This window comes from Solea senegalensis, linkage group LG18 (assembly GCF_019176455.1).
Source record: "Solea senegalensis isolate Sse05_10M linkage group LG18, IFAPA_SoseM_1, whole genome shotgun sequence".
Lineage (NCBI taxonomy): Eukaryota > Metazoa > Chordata > Actinopteri > Pleuronectiformes > Soleidae > Solea > Solea senegalensis.
Genome location: NC_058041.1, coordinates 16417415 through 16434723, shown reverse-complemented (window position 1 = coordinate 16434723; position 17309 = coordinate 16417415). Strand labels below are relative to the sequence as shown.

The 17309-nt window shown below is 40.5% G+C and overlaps 2 protein-coding genes across 4 annotated transcripts in view; both read right to left on the bottom strand.

The window, feature by feature from the left end:
• LOC122759559 (MAGUK p55 subfamily member 3-like) overlaps positions 1–17309 on the bottom strand; it is a 34693-nt gene that overhangs the window by 15689 nt on the left and 1695 nt on the right. The window contains exons 2-4 of the mRNA XM_044014487.1: positions 1433–1567; positions 1216–1334; positions 74–151 (exon numbers count right to left, since the gene is read on the bottom strand). Of these exons, the coding sequence (XP_043870422.1) occupies positions 74–151; positions 1216–1334; positions 1433–1457 (222 nt within the window). The 5' untranslated portion in view covers positions 1458–1567. The remainder of the gene's footprint in view (positions 1–73; positions 152–1215; positions 1335–1432; positions 1568–17309) is intronic.
• On the bottom strand, positions 3123–14358 carry LOC122759477 (CSC1-like protein 1). Of its 3 annotated transcripts, XM_044014380.1 has the most exons (23): positions 13370–14358; positions 13027–13178; positions 12788–12873; positions 12639–12702; positions 11963–12000; positions 11677–11819; positions 11547–11598; positions 11363–11465; positions 10933–11003; positions 10116–10196; positions 9547–9664; positions 9333–9466; positions 8110–8247; positions 7789–7942; positions 7601–7707; positions 6503–6589; positions 6125–6190; positions 5804–5966; positions 5392–5497; positions 4262–4429; positions 4017–4132; positions 3898–3939; positions 3123–3451 (listed from the first exon to the last, which is right to left on the bottom strand). In XM_044014380.1, exons 2-23 carry the CDS (start codon positions 13174–13176, stop codon positions 3365–3367), a joined length of 2274 nt encoding a protein of 757 aa, XP_043870315.1. In that variant the 5' UTR covers positions 13177–13178; positions 13370–14358; the 3' UTR covers positions 3123–3364. The 3 variants fall into 3 exon arrangements, with proteins under 3 accessions (XP_043870315.1, XP_043870314.1, XP_043870316.1); XM_044014379.1 differs by having other exon boundaries at positions 13027–14358; XM_044014381.1 differs by lacking the exons at positions 3123–3451; positions 3898–3939; positions 4017–4132 and having other exon boundaries at positions 4368–4429; positions 5382–5497; positions 13027–14358.

The window sequence follows — 17309 nt, the reverse complement described above, 5'->3', positions numbered from 1 at the left end:
AGAAAAACAAATCAAATCCACTTCATAAAATCTTTCTCTTTGGAGTTTAAATTTGAGGAGTGGTTGCACCTACATCCTCCGCCAGATAGGAGGCGCTGTGCAGGACTGGAGTCGGGCTCTGTTTCTCATACTGCTTCAGTTTCTCATGGATCTGTGGTGGATGGACAAACATGAGCACAAACTAAAACATGTTTTTTATTTAATTTTATAAAAAAAAAACCAGTTGATTCAATGTTATTTCTCCCAATTATTCTATATTTACAGTAAAGTAAGAGAATTTAAAATCAGATTAAAACAGAGGTCTCAAACCCACATACATTTATTATTTATTTTTTAGTAATGGATCCATTTTGCGTCACTTTTATCGCAAACTATTTACTGTTCCATATCAACGCAGGCACTTTTATTTTGAAATTCTGTGAAATGTCTGTCATTGTGATGCAATGATGGACGTTTGTGATATAGAGATACATTTCTTTTTTATTTTTTTAACTCCTACTGGCCAGACTAGATGCTCAGTGGCCCCATGGTCATTTGAGTTTGAGAGCCCTGGATTAAAGGGATAGTTCAGATTAACCAGCCTCTGATCTGGACACTCAGCAGCTTTATCTCACAGTAAAACAACCTCCCATCCTTCCTGCACCAAAGTTTATCGAGCAAATATGTTCATTTGTCTTGTGGAGACACAGGAGCACTAAATAAATCAATTGGGAAAAAGCCCCAAGCTTCAGAATCGTCCTTTTTTTGGTCATTCATTTTTCAGAAATGTATGTTAAGCTATTTTTTTTTTTTCCCGAACAAAACAAACTGAAATACAACTTTGGTTGACGTCAAATTCTAAGACTTTTCAAAGACTTTCCAGGACCAATTCCCTCATATTCAAGGACCAAATGTGCTGACACAAGTTAAGACGGGAAGACAACTTGTAAGATTTGCAGCACGCTCTGCATCTGGACAAGCGATCGTCCTTGGGATCTTGGTCCAAGTCGGTCTTTGTAATTTTCTTTAGCAAGACAGAGATCTTGGAGTTTTCATTTGTTCTCTCTTGCAATCGCACGTCAACGGCGCAGAAAGACAGTAGACAACTTTTTTCTTGCACAAAATTCAGGCCTTTTCAATGAGTCGTGTCTATGTGGGGCCATTTTCAGGATTTCAAGGACCCGTGGGAACCCTGGAAATGAAATGAATTCATTCATTCAATCATACGTGCCGTACCTTCATGAGATAACCGAGGGTTCTCTCACTGAGGACATCTTTGAGGAAGAACAGGTCTTCTTTGTGTTTGGCATCTGGGTGGAGCTGAGAGGTGAGAAGGGCCAGGGTCTCATGTAGCCCTATAACATATATACACTTACTGCATATATATATATATGTGTGTACTGTATACTTTTAGTACAATAGAAGGATGATGCATTGAAAGTGCTGACTGTACCTGTGTTTGCAGACACGATTGGCATGGCTTCAGTGTAAAGGCAGGAGAGCAGCGAGGGAGGGAAAAGCAAAGCGAGCAGCTGGATTCTCCTCCGCTCCTCTTCTTATTGGTCAGAGTAGAAAATCACAGACAGTACTGGGACAGGAAAAGACAAAAAAGAGACAGATGTGTCTTTACCTGATCTTAAAACATCCATTTCTCATTGAAATTGTACATACATTTGAAAAAGATCTGCTCTCATTGCTCACGGTTTAAAGCGTCCATGTCTTCTATGACAGAGTGAGGCAGTCAAACGAGTGCAAACACGCTGTCGTATAGGAGCAATCGCCTTGGTTGTCGCCATGGCGACACCATAGCAGTAGTAAGGTAGTAAAGTCTCACAGATCACACGGTTTTAGTTTTGTTCAAACTCCATCAGCGATTGAACAATACCGCAAACGCACGATGCCACTTTTGAGACTGCACCTTTATGATGCTAAAGAACGTGGCTTCATTTGATGTTGAATTCATCAGAAAATTATGCATAAATTAAAGTGAATGGTGGATGCTTTAACGTGTATGACATGAAAAGCGCAACAGAGGGGCAGTAGCATGTTACACTCAGCATACTGTACGAGTACTACTTTACCCCAGAGTGGTGTAAGGGATGAGAAATTACACAACAGTAGTAAAACTAGATTGCAATTTGTATTTGTCCTTCAGAGGCAGCATGTTTGAATGTCACATTTCACTGTCCCTCAAAGACTCCTTCATAGATGGAGCACTCTGTGTAGTCTGACAGGTTTGATAGCACTGACACTTTTCCACTATGGTCGCAGCCCGCCCTGCCACGGCACGGCACAGTTTAGGTTGGTTTTCCATTATGAAAATAAGTACCTACTCAATGTGGGCGGAGTCATCACTGCACATAAATACACCAGACTCCTCTGTTAATATTGAGATTTTAGACATTTCCCTGGTGATTGCTGGAGATTAACTCCCATTTTTAGGATTGTTAAGTCTTTTTAACTGATCTACAGATATCGTGTGCCTTTTTCATTTCATGCACTTTGAGTTGCACATGACAAATGTATTGTTTTTTTTATTTAAAATAGTTTCTGCTAACTCTGTGCACTTTGAGTTGTGCAATACAGACACATTCTATCCATTATCTCAAGGATCACGGAACAATCAGTTTGTTATCGCGGGATAATGGTCTGTTATCTTGTGATACGAGACACAGGATTGCGTTATCTGGAGATAACAAAACTCTTCAGGGGATAACGAGACAATTGTCGAGACTGAGTAGTGTCAGGTTTATAATCACACAGATTTGGTGTGTGATTACTGCCACTTGTCGGGGGGGGAATCAAAAAAAGCCGTGAACAGAACCAAAGTGGATGATCAGGGTGACCGCAGTGGTTTCAGTGACAGACAAAGACATCGTGTAATCCCACGAAACATCCATGACACAGAGGAGTGATTATTCTCGTGGGGAACGGCACCGTGGCAGAGACGAGAGGCCGTCACCTGGACAGCAGCTGACCCGCATGTGCGTCATAAGCCTCGTAATGGTGAATGGTTTGTATTTCTAGTCTTGATGACTCAAAGCTGCTCATACCCATTCATGTTGGGTTAAGTGTCTTAACAACTGTCTGTCTGTGCTACATAATAGTACAGTACATTAATGAAAGAAAGAAAAAAACTCCTCTTGTCTTTTGTTGCTTTTACTTAGGATTCACTTTCGTATACATTTTCTTCTGATTGTTTCTCTGTATTGTAACTTTGAATCATCCTCAGTCGTTTTAATGTAATGGCTAATGTTTAAGTTTAATCTTCGTCTTTAGCTTCATCATCTTCATCTTTAACTGTCATCGTTGCCGTCACTTTTAAAATCTAAAAAAATGTCATCTTCAGTGTTAAATCTTCATCTTTTAAGTTATCGATATCGGTTCAGAGCGCAAACAGGTCATATATGTCCACCATGTTTTCCTCCTCGTCCATATATGAATTCGGATCAAGTTCTTTGGGAACAAAGGCCTGTAGATAATTCATAACAGAGAGAGAGAGAGAGAGATGAGTTCTGGAAACACACATTACTTGTAACATTTTCATGCATTTAAATGATTTCCAAAGATGTGTTTCATGCAATATTCAAGAAAAGTAGCATGAATTAAAAATATACAGCAAATATAAAGGGAGAGTGTATTTTTGTACTGCACTTCAAAAGATAACATCTATGCCTTTTTTTGTTCGCCATTCAAACTTAAATATCAACATAAATGATTGGTAAGTGAGTGGTACCCCAGAAGGTACAAATAAATAAATCAATAATAGTCTTTTATATGGCAGATTTGTCCATGTACATTTTAAAAAAAGGCATAAAACTTCTGAGAACTATAAATTAAAATGACAGTAAATGGAACTAAATACATAGAATGGATATATATTTACATGTATATCTATGTAAATAACAACAACAGTACCTCTGGGGCTTCCTCGGCTTTGTCCTGGCCCAGGTCTACCACCTGTAAAAACAACAAAAGCTCCATCACAAGTCACTCACTCTGAGAGATGACAACGACACCCAGACGCAAACGCTCACCTTGTACTTGTGTGGACTGAGGTATTTGAAATAACCAAAGCAGGTGTGGCCAATGCAGATGAAGACAGTGAACACCAGGATCACCAGGATGAATAAAGATGTCGGGGCCTTCAAACCTGAAACGACAACAACATCAGCAGCAGTTAGAGTTCAAGGTTGTGTTAGGTTGTGTAGCAGTGTGCCACTACACACAGACAGTACAGTATTATAATATAGAGGTGAACAGTGTAGTTGTCCTCTCTTACTTGTTCTGAGAACGGATAAGTAATACAGCCATATGATGCTGATGATAGGCGCAGCCAGAGCTTGATTGACAGCTGCCTGGTGGACCTGGCAGTCAAGGCGACCTTGCCGGTAGGCGTAGCACAGGTTGAATTTGTCCACCAGGTGTCTGATGAGCATGTACAGGAGACCTGACAGGGTCAAACACACAGGACAGTCATATGTATGTCTTACACATCACACAATCAAGAGGTACATGTTGCACAAGGGCAGTGCCGGCCCAAGGGGCCCCCCTCCCACCACCTCAGAGCAGCCGGGGGTTGATTATTATGATAGAAATGTAACACTATAAATTACATTAAATGTAGTTGTTTAGTGTTATTTACACTAAATGAGTGTCACACTTGCAGTAAAATCACAAAAGTGGCCTCTTATTAATTTGCTATTTCATATTCAAAGTGAAGCACTAGGTGTAATGATACAGAACTTTAAAAGTTTAAAATCTAGACTTTGGGTTTTAAAACATAATCTTCACCTACAAAATGAAAAAAAAGCTCAACACTATTTTAGATATAGATATCTACATTTCTTTAATATGTTAAAATGCTGTTTTTATCCACACACTACTGGGGCTCCAGCTGTGTTTCCACTACATGGTCCAGCTCACCTCGCCTCATCGCTACACGGTTTAGGTTGGTTTTCCACTACAAAATAGTACCTTCTCAATGTGGGCGGAGTCATAAAACGGCGGCGACACACACAAACGAGTGACTTGTAAAGCAGTTTTCAGTGTAACTGAAATCTATTTATTATTTACTATATAATATATTGTTCAGTTCCTCCATGACCGCAGCACAGACTCCGTCTGACACGCGACAGTCGTGGTCAGCAGTGTTGTCGCTAAATACACCAGACTCCTCTGTTAAACGATGAGATTTTAGACATTTCCTTTGCTAAATGTTGGAGATTAACCCACATTTTTTGGATTCTTAAATCTTTTTAACTGATCTACAGTTCAGCATTGTTCGGCTTGATTAATAATAACCGCGCCAAGGCGAGTCGAGGTGTGGAAAAGGGGCTTTAGTTCGCTTATGCCTTGGGCCAGCTCTGCACAAGGGTATGATGATGAGTGTCTGTGCTCACTACTTCTCACCAAACGGCATAATGATGGGGCAAATGACGCCATAAGCCATGACGACAGTGAACACACAGAGGTTCCACCCATACGCCGGACCGTATGGAAACTCGTAGGCCTGATTCTGGAAGAACAAGTCATGTTACTTATAAAAGTCATCTCCAAACAAAGGAATATTTCAGGGATGCACACTCAGGTCTACGACTCAACCTTGCTTCAAAAAACCTGTTTGATCACTTTATAAATCTTTACCAAAATATATTTAATATAACATTTCATCAATGTCTATTTCATTAAAAGTGAACAACATATTGTCCAGCTATTTACAGGCCTTTGTTGCATATACTAAAACACATGCCTTCATATGATGGCTATAAGATATACTGTACTTAAACACACACACACACACACACACTCACATACTACAAACCTCTTTGACATATTTCCTTCCGGCGTCAGAGTCGGCTAACGCCATCTTGATGTTGTACAGCACCAACTGCGGCAGCCGCAGCCACTCCATCCCGGAGCCCACCAGGGCTTCTGCGATCACGTAGTTTACAAAAAATGCACCTTGGTCGGGCAAAAACACACACCTGGAATAAGGAGGAGGAGGAAAGGAAAACATTTAAGATTAACGATTAAGTCTTTGACCTCTTTTAAACAACTTGGGACAATCATTTCATTTTGTTGCATCAATAATATAATAATGTCCATATTTTATTGAAAACGCAAGAAAAGATGAAATACTTACTCAAACCTAAGTTTTGCTTGTGAGAAAAACTTGGTGTCAAGTGTCCAGCGGAGAAACACTGACAGGCTGAAAGGACAAAATAGAAAAGTTGGAAAGGAACATATTCAGTCTGAACATAATATGAAAGAACTGTTTATTTTATTCCTCTCTGTTTAATGTGTTGATTCATTCAGTGAAGCTGCAGCGACTTCAGTCATCTTAGCAGCTCCCAGGGTGTGAACCATTTCATAAAGACTGGACAGTCAATGGGTCACAGAAGAACAACAACTAACAATATTTTGAGATTCACGGCAATAAAACCCTTGGAGTCTTTTTTTCAGCATTAGTTCTGTGACAATGGAAACTGAAATATCTCAAAACAAGACAATAATCTAATACCTTGTCAGTCCGAGTGAGGGGAGGATCAGCACCATGAAGATCAGGAAAAAGTAGAGTTTGCGCAACATGAACACCTGCTCACTGGAACTGGAAGAGACATGGGATTAAAACATGTTCCTGTGTGTGTGAGCGTGCTCTTGTATGTGTTTGTTTGTGAGGAGCAACAAAACATATAAACCATAGGGAGTGACGACATTGTGGCTGGTCCTCACACTCTGTCAACCCTTTAAAGGGCTTTTTGGAGGTTAAGACGTGGTTTAAGGATAAGGGTTGGGATAAGTGTGAGGGTAATGGGCTAGGGAATGCATTATGTGCATTAAAGGCGACATAGAATGCTTGTATCACACATATATGTTAGTTATGGAGGTCTACTTACATATATTAACTTGTTTTCATGATTAAAAACCTCCTAATCGCTGCAAACGAGCCGATCAAAATATCTCCTCACTGACGCTCTCGTCAGCCGCGCTGTTTCAGACCAAAACCACACCCCCAGAACGTGGACTGTGTTGTGATTGGCCAGCCAACGAGAGCTTTCCCACTGTCCTGTGATTGGCCAGGTACCTGGAAGTGACGTAATAGATAGGCCAGCTCTCAGATACACAGCTCCCCCTCTGGCACGGTGGATGCTCTGCATCTCAGCAGCTACAACGAGAGTAGTTCTTCTTCTTCTGAATGTACGCAACCGGATGTGCCCGGACTAGTGCCCGCACCAGGAGGCGCTACGGTGGTGAGGATTTTTGATGACGACATCAAATTAAGGAAGTGCCGATCCGCTTTGCAGAGCCCAGGAAAACAATAAAACCCTATTTTCTCAGCAGTGGCTGAACTGTTTGTTCTGAAACTTTAGGGTTTCACACACAAACGCAGCGTTAATTGGAGCTTCCGGTCTATGTCGCCTTTAATGTATCTTAAATGCCTGAGCTGCATTAATGTAACGCGTCCTCAGGACTCATTAAAGACACTAGTACTAAAACACTGATTGCCACATGATTTCCTTTTGGTAATGGCAACGTGTCTATGCTTACAAATTAAAAAATACAATGTGCATGTATGGTGGCAGCCATTCATAACAGGTGAGTATTGTGAGTGTCATACCGGCTCCAGTGTCCTTCATATCTTGTGGAATAATGAACTAAAGTGGGCAGCCCTGATGAGAAAATGCACATCAGGAGAGTAGGGAAGAACTCACTGACGATGGGACTCTGGGGTTGAAAACAAAAAAACGGTCAGTCAAATACTTGGAAAAATGACAGAATTTGAGTGAGCGCATGTTTGAGTCTCACTTGGAGTTCCTCGATGGTCTTAGTCACGTCTAACTTGTCGATGGTGTTCAAAATGATGCTGGGAGTCGTGAGGAAGGTGAGCAAAAAGAACAGGAAGAAGTTGAGCACAACATTGCGCACGAACCAGGAAAGGCCCTGCACTGACAGATTTGCCCTGCGTGATGGGATAAACAGAAAAAAAATGATGAGCAGCCCCGTTCAAAAAGATGTTTTGTTCGTATTTAGGTTAAGACAGAGGAAAACAGATGACGATGTTTGGTAACACATCATTAGATTTAATGGCATTTTCAAGGACACTTGGTTGGTTGGCTGGTGTCTTACCAGTTCAGATCTTGAGGATGAGGAGCAATGCTGACACTCCAACTGTTCACCTTCAGCTTACGACTTTGGGATGAACGTTCGGGCTGCCTTCCAACAAATATGCTGTCCAGCCTGAGTGCATTGAAGTTCTTCAGAATGCTGGCGGGAGTTTGCGATACAAAGGTTTGAAATTAACACAAAACTGAGAATGGAAACAGTATACAGGCATAAGTATAAGGCCTGTAAGAGCACAAAAGTATATTGGAGACGTATTCTAAGTCCTGGCCATTTTGAATTTGGTGGTCTTTCACATCAGTCTCATACTTTCATCTAAGGAAAAGGAATTGGACTTGTAACCAGAGGGCCCAGGTCAAGTGCTGCTCACATGAAAAAAGGATGGGTTAAGAGGTTAAATACACTATCACAAATGTAAAAAATAAGCAATTCTAATTCTCATACCACAGTAGCCATAGCAACCAAGATCAAAGACAGATGAGGAAGAGTGTCTGTCCAGTTTCCTGAGTTAACAGCAGCGCACAGTTGCGATGGCCACCATTGCGAGGATCGAGGATCCAGTCAGGTGGTGCTGTTACTATTATTAATAGTATTACTCTAGACTGGCTTGGACATGAATCCAGGGTCATTGTGTGTTTAGGGTCTTTCGTCAGCAGACACCGTGATCACAGGAGTGATCAGTCCCTGTGTTCAACCATGGATCCCTCTCCCCTCTGGATCCACAGCCACCTGGAGGCCTTCTCTGCTGCCTCCAGGATGTCTTATGTGGCTCCTTTGTTTTGGAGCCTTCTCATCCTCTGTTTCAGGTGTTTAATCAAATATTACAGACCCTATTGCTGCTTTTTCCAGCCTTATTTTTGATGGGGCAGAAGCAGTTTAGCAATATAGCTGTCACATTTCTACCAGTATCTCCTGCATTCTTTTATCCAAACATCGTCAAAGTTAGCTCTGTTTTTGTGTATTTCCATTAGGAATGGTACCAAAAATAACCAGCCCTCACCGCTGCCACCCTAAGTAAACTGATATGATACCATCCAGGTAGAGCTAAACTGGCTCCACCCATGACAGTCAGCTGATTGGGCGACAGAAAAACATCACTCGATGCCCATAGTAGGTCACCTGCCAAGACTGAAGCTTACCAAGCACACCGCTAGACAGCTGTGCCACTAACAGTCAGACAGACAGATGTTCCTTGCATTTATAGATAGCTAGAACAAGAAAAGACTCACTAATTGGCCATAGTCTCGTTCTTCAGAGTGACAAAGGCGATCCCCAGTGGGTTCTGTGGCACCTTCTCTGCTTCTTTCTGTATCTTTTCCAGCACCTCGAAATGTTTAATGCGGTAGTGATTTATGGCGTCCACCTAGATAAAAAAGAATCATGATAAAAGGTTTAATTTAGCTCAATGGACTTTTATTATAAATCATAATCATTCCATCTCACCTTCTGATGCTCGAGGCACACAAGGACTCTTCCTAACAAATAGGGGTTAATCATCTCACGGATTCCTGTTGTCTTTTGGAGATGCCTGTAGTAGTGCAGGTGTTTTACCAATCGAACCCTGGGGGATTATGAACAAAATCTCTGTTCCTCATTTATGTTACACTACACATCTGTTCCCAACATTCATAATCAGGTGCAATTCATGTCGCCTGATCCCGGCATAAATAGAGCAAGATTGAAGAGGCGCTGGGGTCAACCCTTCTTTAAATCCAAACAGAGATTGACCTATATCTCACAGAACTTGACAGACTGAATATATGTGATCCTTATAATGCCCCTGACGTGCTTTCTACGAGTTTGGAAACATTATTCCAGACCTGCGGTATTCTGACATCCTCAGTTACTGAACGTTTACAAGAACCTGGAGGGAAACAACTGGCTTTTTCATAGACGTGCTCTTTCTATCATAGCCAATGGAAATTTTAGTCTTGGGGGTAGATTGAACCCACAACCCTGAGGCTGAAAGATGACCCTCTTTACCACTGCGCCAACAACATCTGATTTCTTACCTTTCTATATGAAGTTGCATGAGCTTGGTGACATTGTGGCCCAGGGACACAGCAGACACGTGACAGGAAGGGTACGCCTCACTGTACGAAAACAACACTGACAATAAGAAGTGGAGCAGGTGGCTATTGTGGTAACATGTGACCACAGTGACTTAGCTAGGGCTGCCAAAGTTAACGCATTAATCGTTGCGATACATACAGCCGAAATTAGTGCGATCAAATAATTCAACGCAGTTAACGCAAGTGTGTTTACTCTGACATGAAAGCCGAGAGCAAAGCAGTCACTGGCCTGCAGTCAGTCAGATAGGAGAGATGGTAGCTGAAGATGGAGAGAGGTCAGGGATTTTTTTTGGGCGACAAAAGTTACCTTGTTGTCACGACACAATTTGTGAACAATGACTGGAAGTTGCGATCTTTTGCCTTGACTGTCAAAAAATCGGTGCGACTAATTGCTGAGACCTGCGCAGAGGAATTCCTCCACATTGCCAACGAGTGGAAAGTACGCGGCACAGATAGTATCCGCAATATGCTGGCAGCTGCCCGGAGACCTCTACCCTACCCTGACACTTTTTTGTTGTTGTGATGTTAACACATGTTCTTGTTGCCTACAGGATGGTAGTCATCCGTGCTTTGTTGGCACTTGATAGGCCTGAGTCTCTTTGAAATCACAACGTTCTATGTGTAGAAAGATACGATTTAACAGTGGTCACTTTAAATTGTGATTAATCAATAACGTTCAATAACAACATTTCAAAATGTGAGATCTTTTGACAGCCCTACTTAAAACCAACGTTATGAAAGCTTTATGAAAACTCACTTAAAATGGGCCTCAATGTCCTCTTTTGTTGCTGTTTTAGGAACCGAGGACATCATCAAAGTGTTTTTGATCTATAAAGAGAAAGCGACAAGACGTCTATTTAGTTTGATTAAACATTAATATGCTATGACTTATTATATATATGTATATATATATATACATATGTATCTGTGACATCAGAAAATAACAATCCAGTCTAAAAGTGAGTTCTTGTTTACATGGACACAAGTAATTGGAATAAAACAGTCCATTCCGACTGAACACTGGACGCTTGTGTACACGCGCCACTTTCACTTAATTGTGCGTCCATGCAAATGATGGAATTGCACATTCCAACAATGAAGACATTGTGCACATGTAAACATTGCTTGTATCTCATGCAGCCATGCATCCCTTTGAATAGTTTAAACAAACAAACAAAAACACTTACTATGTCACTTTCTGTAATTTTTGATGTGTGAGACTGCAGCAGAAAAATGATCAGGAAAAGGTGCAAAACTGGAACCATTGTGTGCAGCCAAATCACTTTGTTCCTGGGTGCAAAAATAACAGGCCTCAACAAAGAGAGAATTGGCTCATATATACGTCATACTTTTACACAGCAGTTACTGTACCTCCTTGGAATATTTGCAACAGTCGTCCTTCCAAAAATCAGTGGGCTATCGCCTGAAAGAGGAAAACAGTCGTTTGTTTCCTAAGTTAAAATGTAAGGAACAAAAGTGTGTATTGTAATATCAAACACACCGAGCAGGTCTCCATTAATGTTGACAGGCAGTATGATTGTCAAGGCGAAGAATGTCATGATGACTAGCGCGATGATCAGGTGAAGCTGAAAGGACAGGTAATTGATACCATCTGGGCCACATTTTTCCCTGATTTCTTCCTCACTGAGACGGAGAAAAAGACACAACACACGTATAAATAAAATGAATGGAAACACACTATGACAAACAAAGACATGTTATAAGTAAAAAAACAACAAAAAAAAACCAGTGACCAACAAAAGAGGAATCAAACCAGAGACACTTACGTAAAGGTTAGGAAGTAAGCCAGCCACGATATGTATCCCTAAAAAAAAACACATATATTTTCATTGCACTAACATTCATTGTGGTCATACCAAAATCATACATGCCTTTGTGTTCATCATATTTACAGTGTTAACGATATCAGTCAGTTTGAATGACAGGCTACCCAAGTGTGCTACACGGAGCACGTATATGGAATAGATAGAATAGAATATATTAGAGTTATATGAATTTGTCCCCCACAAATGACTAGGCCTTCAAATAGCCAACATAAATTAGAGTTGAAAATGGCCACCGAGCAATCTGAGGTCTGTAAACTCTTAAAAAGTCTTAAATTTGCTAGTAGAACTGTGAAGAAATAAAATAAAGTTACCCTAGAAATGATCCAGAATGCTCCTGAAACATAAGCCCCTGTTAAAAAGTTAAAGTTGAATTCATACCCTGACACGTTCTATCTCTGAAACAAGGAGTCACTCTCATGGCGCTTTAAATAGCTGGTGTTTGACAAGAGAGGGAGTATGTGTATGTGTAATTTCCATATAGATTTGCAAATACTGTAACTTACTAGTGTGTATGGGCATTACTAGATACACTGGTTTACACCTGAAGAAGGTGCTTTAGTTACACAACAGCATTCGAATGAGTATCAATAGTATAAAATAAAAACGGTTTACATACCCTTTCACGTGCGTCTTCCACTGGTGGAATGTATTCAGCGGGTTGTGGTGTCACCTCAGTGAACCTGAAACACAAAGTTGAGTGTCAGCTTGATCAGTCGAGTCCACCACACTCGGCTCGAGCCGCAGTCTGTCACGTTGTGAACTCACACTTCGCGTCCAGCTTCGTCTGCAAAGTGTGCAATTCGCCAGTGGTCGGACACTTTCTTCAGAACAGAGAAGATGAGCCCGATGACCTGCGGTAGACGAGAGAAGACGTCATAGCTCATTACTGCCTTTCTTGTGCTCTCTTTAAACTTGATCACATGTTCTTTAGACGACAACGAGACAGAAAAATATACAGTACACAGCTGGGGTTAAAGGATGTTTATATTAATTTGTATACTTACCAGAAAGACACCAAGATAGAGCAGGAACACAACTGGCACTCCTCCAAATGGGACTCCACTCAGTACAGTACTGTGTGTGGTGCTGAAACAGGAACTGAAGTTCTCACTGGGAGCGTCAGTATCCGTTAAAATATACCAAACTCCCGCCATGGCTGTGGCAGAAGCAGAGGGAAAAAAGATTGGAACACTAGTTGAGTCACAGAAAGACCAGAGTGGCATGTTGAAATTCATTTTTTGGCCAAACTTTGCTGCACAATCTGACCCAGAGTTTTGATAAAATGAAATAAAAAAATAAATAAACTGTAAAATATGAAATAAAACATCTGTAAAGTGCATGCCTTACCTGAAAGTTTGTCTTCTTTCGTGCACAGAAGACAACCTTTTCTTCAAGGTAGTGGTACTTCTGTTTTACGGCCGCTGGTAGTTCTTCTACTAACTTCTGGCAGGCCGTACATTGCGAGGTCCTTCGCTGCCCCCATCGTTTGGAGTTGTTTTGCGGCACGCTGGCATAACTAATCCTCCGTACTATCACACTTTTCTTGATGACATCATTCTTTCAAAATGAAAGACATTCTGACGCGTCCCTTTGATCTCTAAGTGAGCTGCTTGGTAACCGTGACGATGACAAATGCATATTCTCTAGTTATTCCGATGGGAAAATATATACTTATTAATATTATTAATAAGTTTCTGCTTCAAAATACAAATACACGCTCTGGCTGACTTTTCTGTTGAAGCTGCTATAGAAATAAAGGTTGTATATGCTTCTGACTAGAACTCAGACAAAAGGTAACAAAAGGTATTTTATTTCATATAAACTACATCCTGAAAATATGCGTTAATCTCCAACATTTAACAGAGGAGTCTGTTGTATTTAGTGACAAATCTATTGAAAGATGCACCGCAAGCAACTGCTTTAACAAGTCACTAGTTAGTGTGTGTCGTGCGGGTCACGGCAGTGTCATGATGACTCCGCCCATGTTGAGGAGGTACTACACTAATGGAAGACCATACCAAACCGCATAGAGCCGTGCCGTGCCGTGCTGGAACTGGGTAGTGGAAAAGCGCCAATAGTGATTTATGCCACAAGAGGGCGCCTGCATCTTTACATCTTTCTTTCTATGACCTCACGATGATGATGATGATAATGATGTTATTACTTATTTAGAGCCATTTTAAGAGTTAAAAGCACACAAACATCACAACTATATCATGAATCCCAGTTGATTCAGTGAAGATAATCATGGCGGAACATGTCTCTATCATATCATGCCTATAATAGCCTTGTGAAGTCCTCTAACCCTCTTTCCTGCACATGTCCCTGACCTTTTTTCTCCATCCTTTCCTCCCTCCCTCCCTCCCTCCCTCCCTCTCTCCAATCACAAGAGATTAAAAGCAACATCTTTGTGTTTTTCTCTCGCTGACTGACACTATCGTCTAAATACTTAAGGTTCCATATGGTGGAATTATCCAGCTCCCTTGATTTAAGACGACTGCGTACATCAGAGGATTTCTACGAGCACAATCGCTCGGGTGAGGAAGTGAAGAGCGGCAGACGAGGAAGACAAACTGTGAGCTTTCAGACAGACGTCTCAGTGATCGTCAAGTACATGTTTGGACAGATAGAGATTTGTCTCTGGGGTTCAGACAGCTGGAAAAAAATGTAAATAAAAAAAACATTTGCACCTCATTAGTTTTTCAGTCTGGATATGAGAAAAAAACCCACCAGAGCTTCTGTTTTAAGGAAACTATAATTTGAATTGGCTGCAATTTAATCGTTAAAATGTTTCCTGTTTTATGCCAAAAAATGCAATACGTACTGTACATGCTACAAATACTTCATATCAAGCTCTCATCACTTGCATCAGAGTAAAGTCGTGATAAATCTCCATCCTGTTTCAAAACTGCAACACTCTAAATGTTGAACTGAGGCGCGACCACAAACTCAAATCAGTCAGACAAACTGCAATTACATTCTTTTTACCCAATAGTCAGCCATGACTGCAGCGTAGAACACTGCCTTATATACACCAGTCTCTTACGATGTATTATTATTATTATTATTATTATTATTATGTAGCACAAGAAAAAGTCAGGGTGGCTGCCATACTGGTGGGTTGGTTACATCTAATCTTAATTTCAACCTTTAACAAAAACAAGAAAAATCATTAGAGAAGTTACACGTCAAAGCCAACGTGTGCTTATTATGGTCATTTCACAAGCCGGAGAATAAGCGTTTATGTCGCCATAGAGGAGACAGAGGAAAGAACACCCGTAGATATAGTTTCCACAAAGACTCAATGCTATTGTAAATATGTTTTACTGTGTACTGTTCAAATTTCAAACAACTGCAGCATTTTTCTAAATAAAACCTTTTTGTGTTTCTTCATTTTGAATTGTTAAAACAGTATTTTAACATGCAGTAAATTGTAAATAACTGCCAGATATTGGAAAATGGACAAAAGCACAGTTACAGGACATTTTCTGGTCCTTTTATGGTTAAAATAAGCAAAAAAAAAATTATACATTATACAAAATCTAGTTACTTTAGACCCGCGACCCTCATGTGGAGGATAAAGGGGTAGAAGATGAATGGATGAATGGATGGATGTTCTAAATAAAAAGAAACAGGTTTAGTTGTTTAATTCAAGTTCAATATCAAAACACTTAGTGTTTCACTTTGAATATGAAAGTGTGAATTAATGCTAGGCCACATTTGTGATTTTACTGAATGGAATAGAATAGAATAGAATGCCTTTATTGTCACTGCATTAAAAATACAACAAAATTGGAGCGCTGCTCCAATAAAGTGCTTAGCCACACATAAAAACAACAATCAGCATAAACATTACAAATATAAATAGTAGCAGTTAAAAAAAAATAAATAACCAATAATAAAAGTGCAGTGCCTTGATGAACGTGTTTTCTTGTGATGTTTGTGACTGTTTATGACAGTCACTGCTTCTGGAAAAAAGCTGTTTCTAAATCTGCTCGTTCTTGTTTTGAGACAAAAAAAGAGTTGCACTCAACATTCCAGTAAATAAGACAACTGAAATGAATCGGAAGTGTAACATATGTATCAATAAGAGACAACGTTACCGGTTACTCCGAGAGCTCCCAAATCACATTCGGCTTAGGGCCCCATAAAGGTTTGGGCCGGCCCTGCGTATGTATGCATGTATGTATGTATACGTTTAAACTGGAGCCAAACTGATGTTCTGTGAATGTTCAACAGTTCCCACCTCCTTGCTTTGACTCCTCCTTGCTTTGACTTTTGCTAGTAAACAGAAGAAGAAGAAAACTACAGCGATGGTAAAAAACAAAATTAAAGATATGGAATGGTGCTCAACATGGTACCAACTGACCAGGGATGGAAGCTGAAAACTTACAAGTAGTACATCAGATGCACTTAATGTCCACGTTGTCTCATTGCGTTGTCCCTGATAAATAAATAAACATGGATTTACTGGTTGATTATACACTTCATTCAATTCATTGATTTCTTTGCCAGTACTTAAATAATGGGTCAAGGACAGTAGTCCAGTGAAGTGGCGTATAGTCGACTTAACTGTGCATGGAAAGCTACGGTCAACACACACACGCACACACACACACACTGGTCCTGACAAGGTCAGCTTTTCTGCCCGAAAAGGTCCTAAAGAGGTAACAAATGCAAGTACACACACATATGCTGGTGGATAGGTCCCGAGAGGGAGACAAAAAGGGGTGAGGTCACCAGCCTGCTGACGCCATCTGCCCACCCCCTCTCTCTCCCTCTCTCCCTCTCCATGACGTCACCCACATGACTGACCTGACATGTTTGGATATGAGAGATTTCATTACAATATCTGACTGTACATTTTGCAGTCGTATTACAATCTAATCCAGAGTAACAAGCCCACAGAAGATTTACGGTGAATCCTCATTTGGGATGATTTCTAGTAGAACAGTAGAGATTTAACAGTGTTATACTTGCATGTCATAAAGGATCATTCCGGTTAAAACAACAAGAATGTGGGTTTGCTTTTTATGTTTTCGTTCAAAAATATTATGTGTAACGTTTCAATATGAATGATGAAATCATTTTTTGCTTTATCTCGCCATGAAACAGCCTTTTCCAACTGGAAGATTGTGTTGTTTTGTAAACCACTAACTCTCCCACACCAAAGTCCATAGAGAAAATGAGCGATTTTACCTCACGGCACACAGGAGGTGTTGAGTTAAAATGTGTTATTTTGTGACTTTGCTGTTTGAAATCCTCTGTTGAGATTTACATCCGTGAC

Coding starts and splice junctions, on each gene's coding strand:
- LOC122759477 (XM_044014379.1), bottom strand. CDS start 13,362: ATGCACTTTACAGATGTTTTATTTCATATTTTACAGTTTATTTATTTT. Junction 12,001..12,638: donor TGGAAGACGCACGTGAAAGG/GTATGTAAACCG, acceptor GTTTTTTTTTAG/GGATACATATCGTGGCTGGC. Junction 3,452..3,897: donor AAGCCGAGGAAGCCCCAGAG/GTACTGTTGTTG, acceptor AATTATCTACAG/GCCTTTGTTCCCAAAGAACT.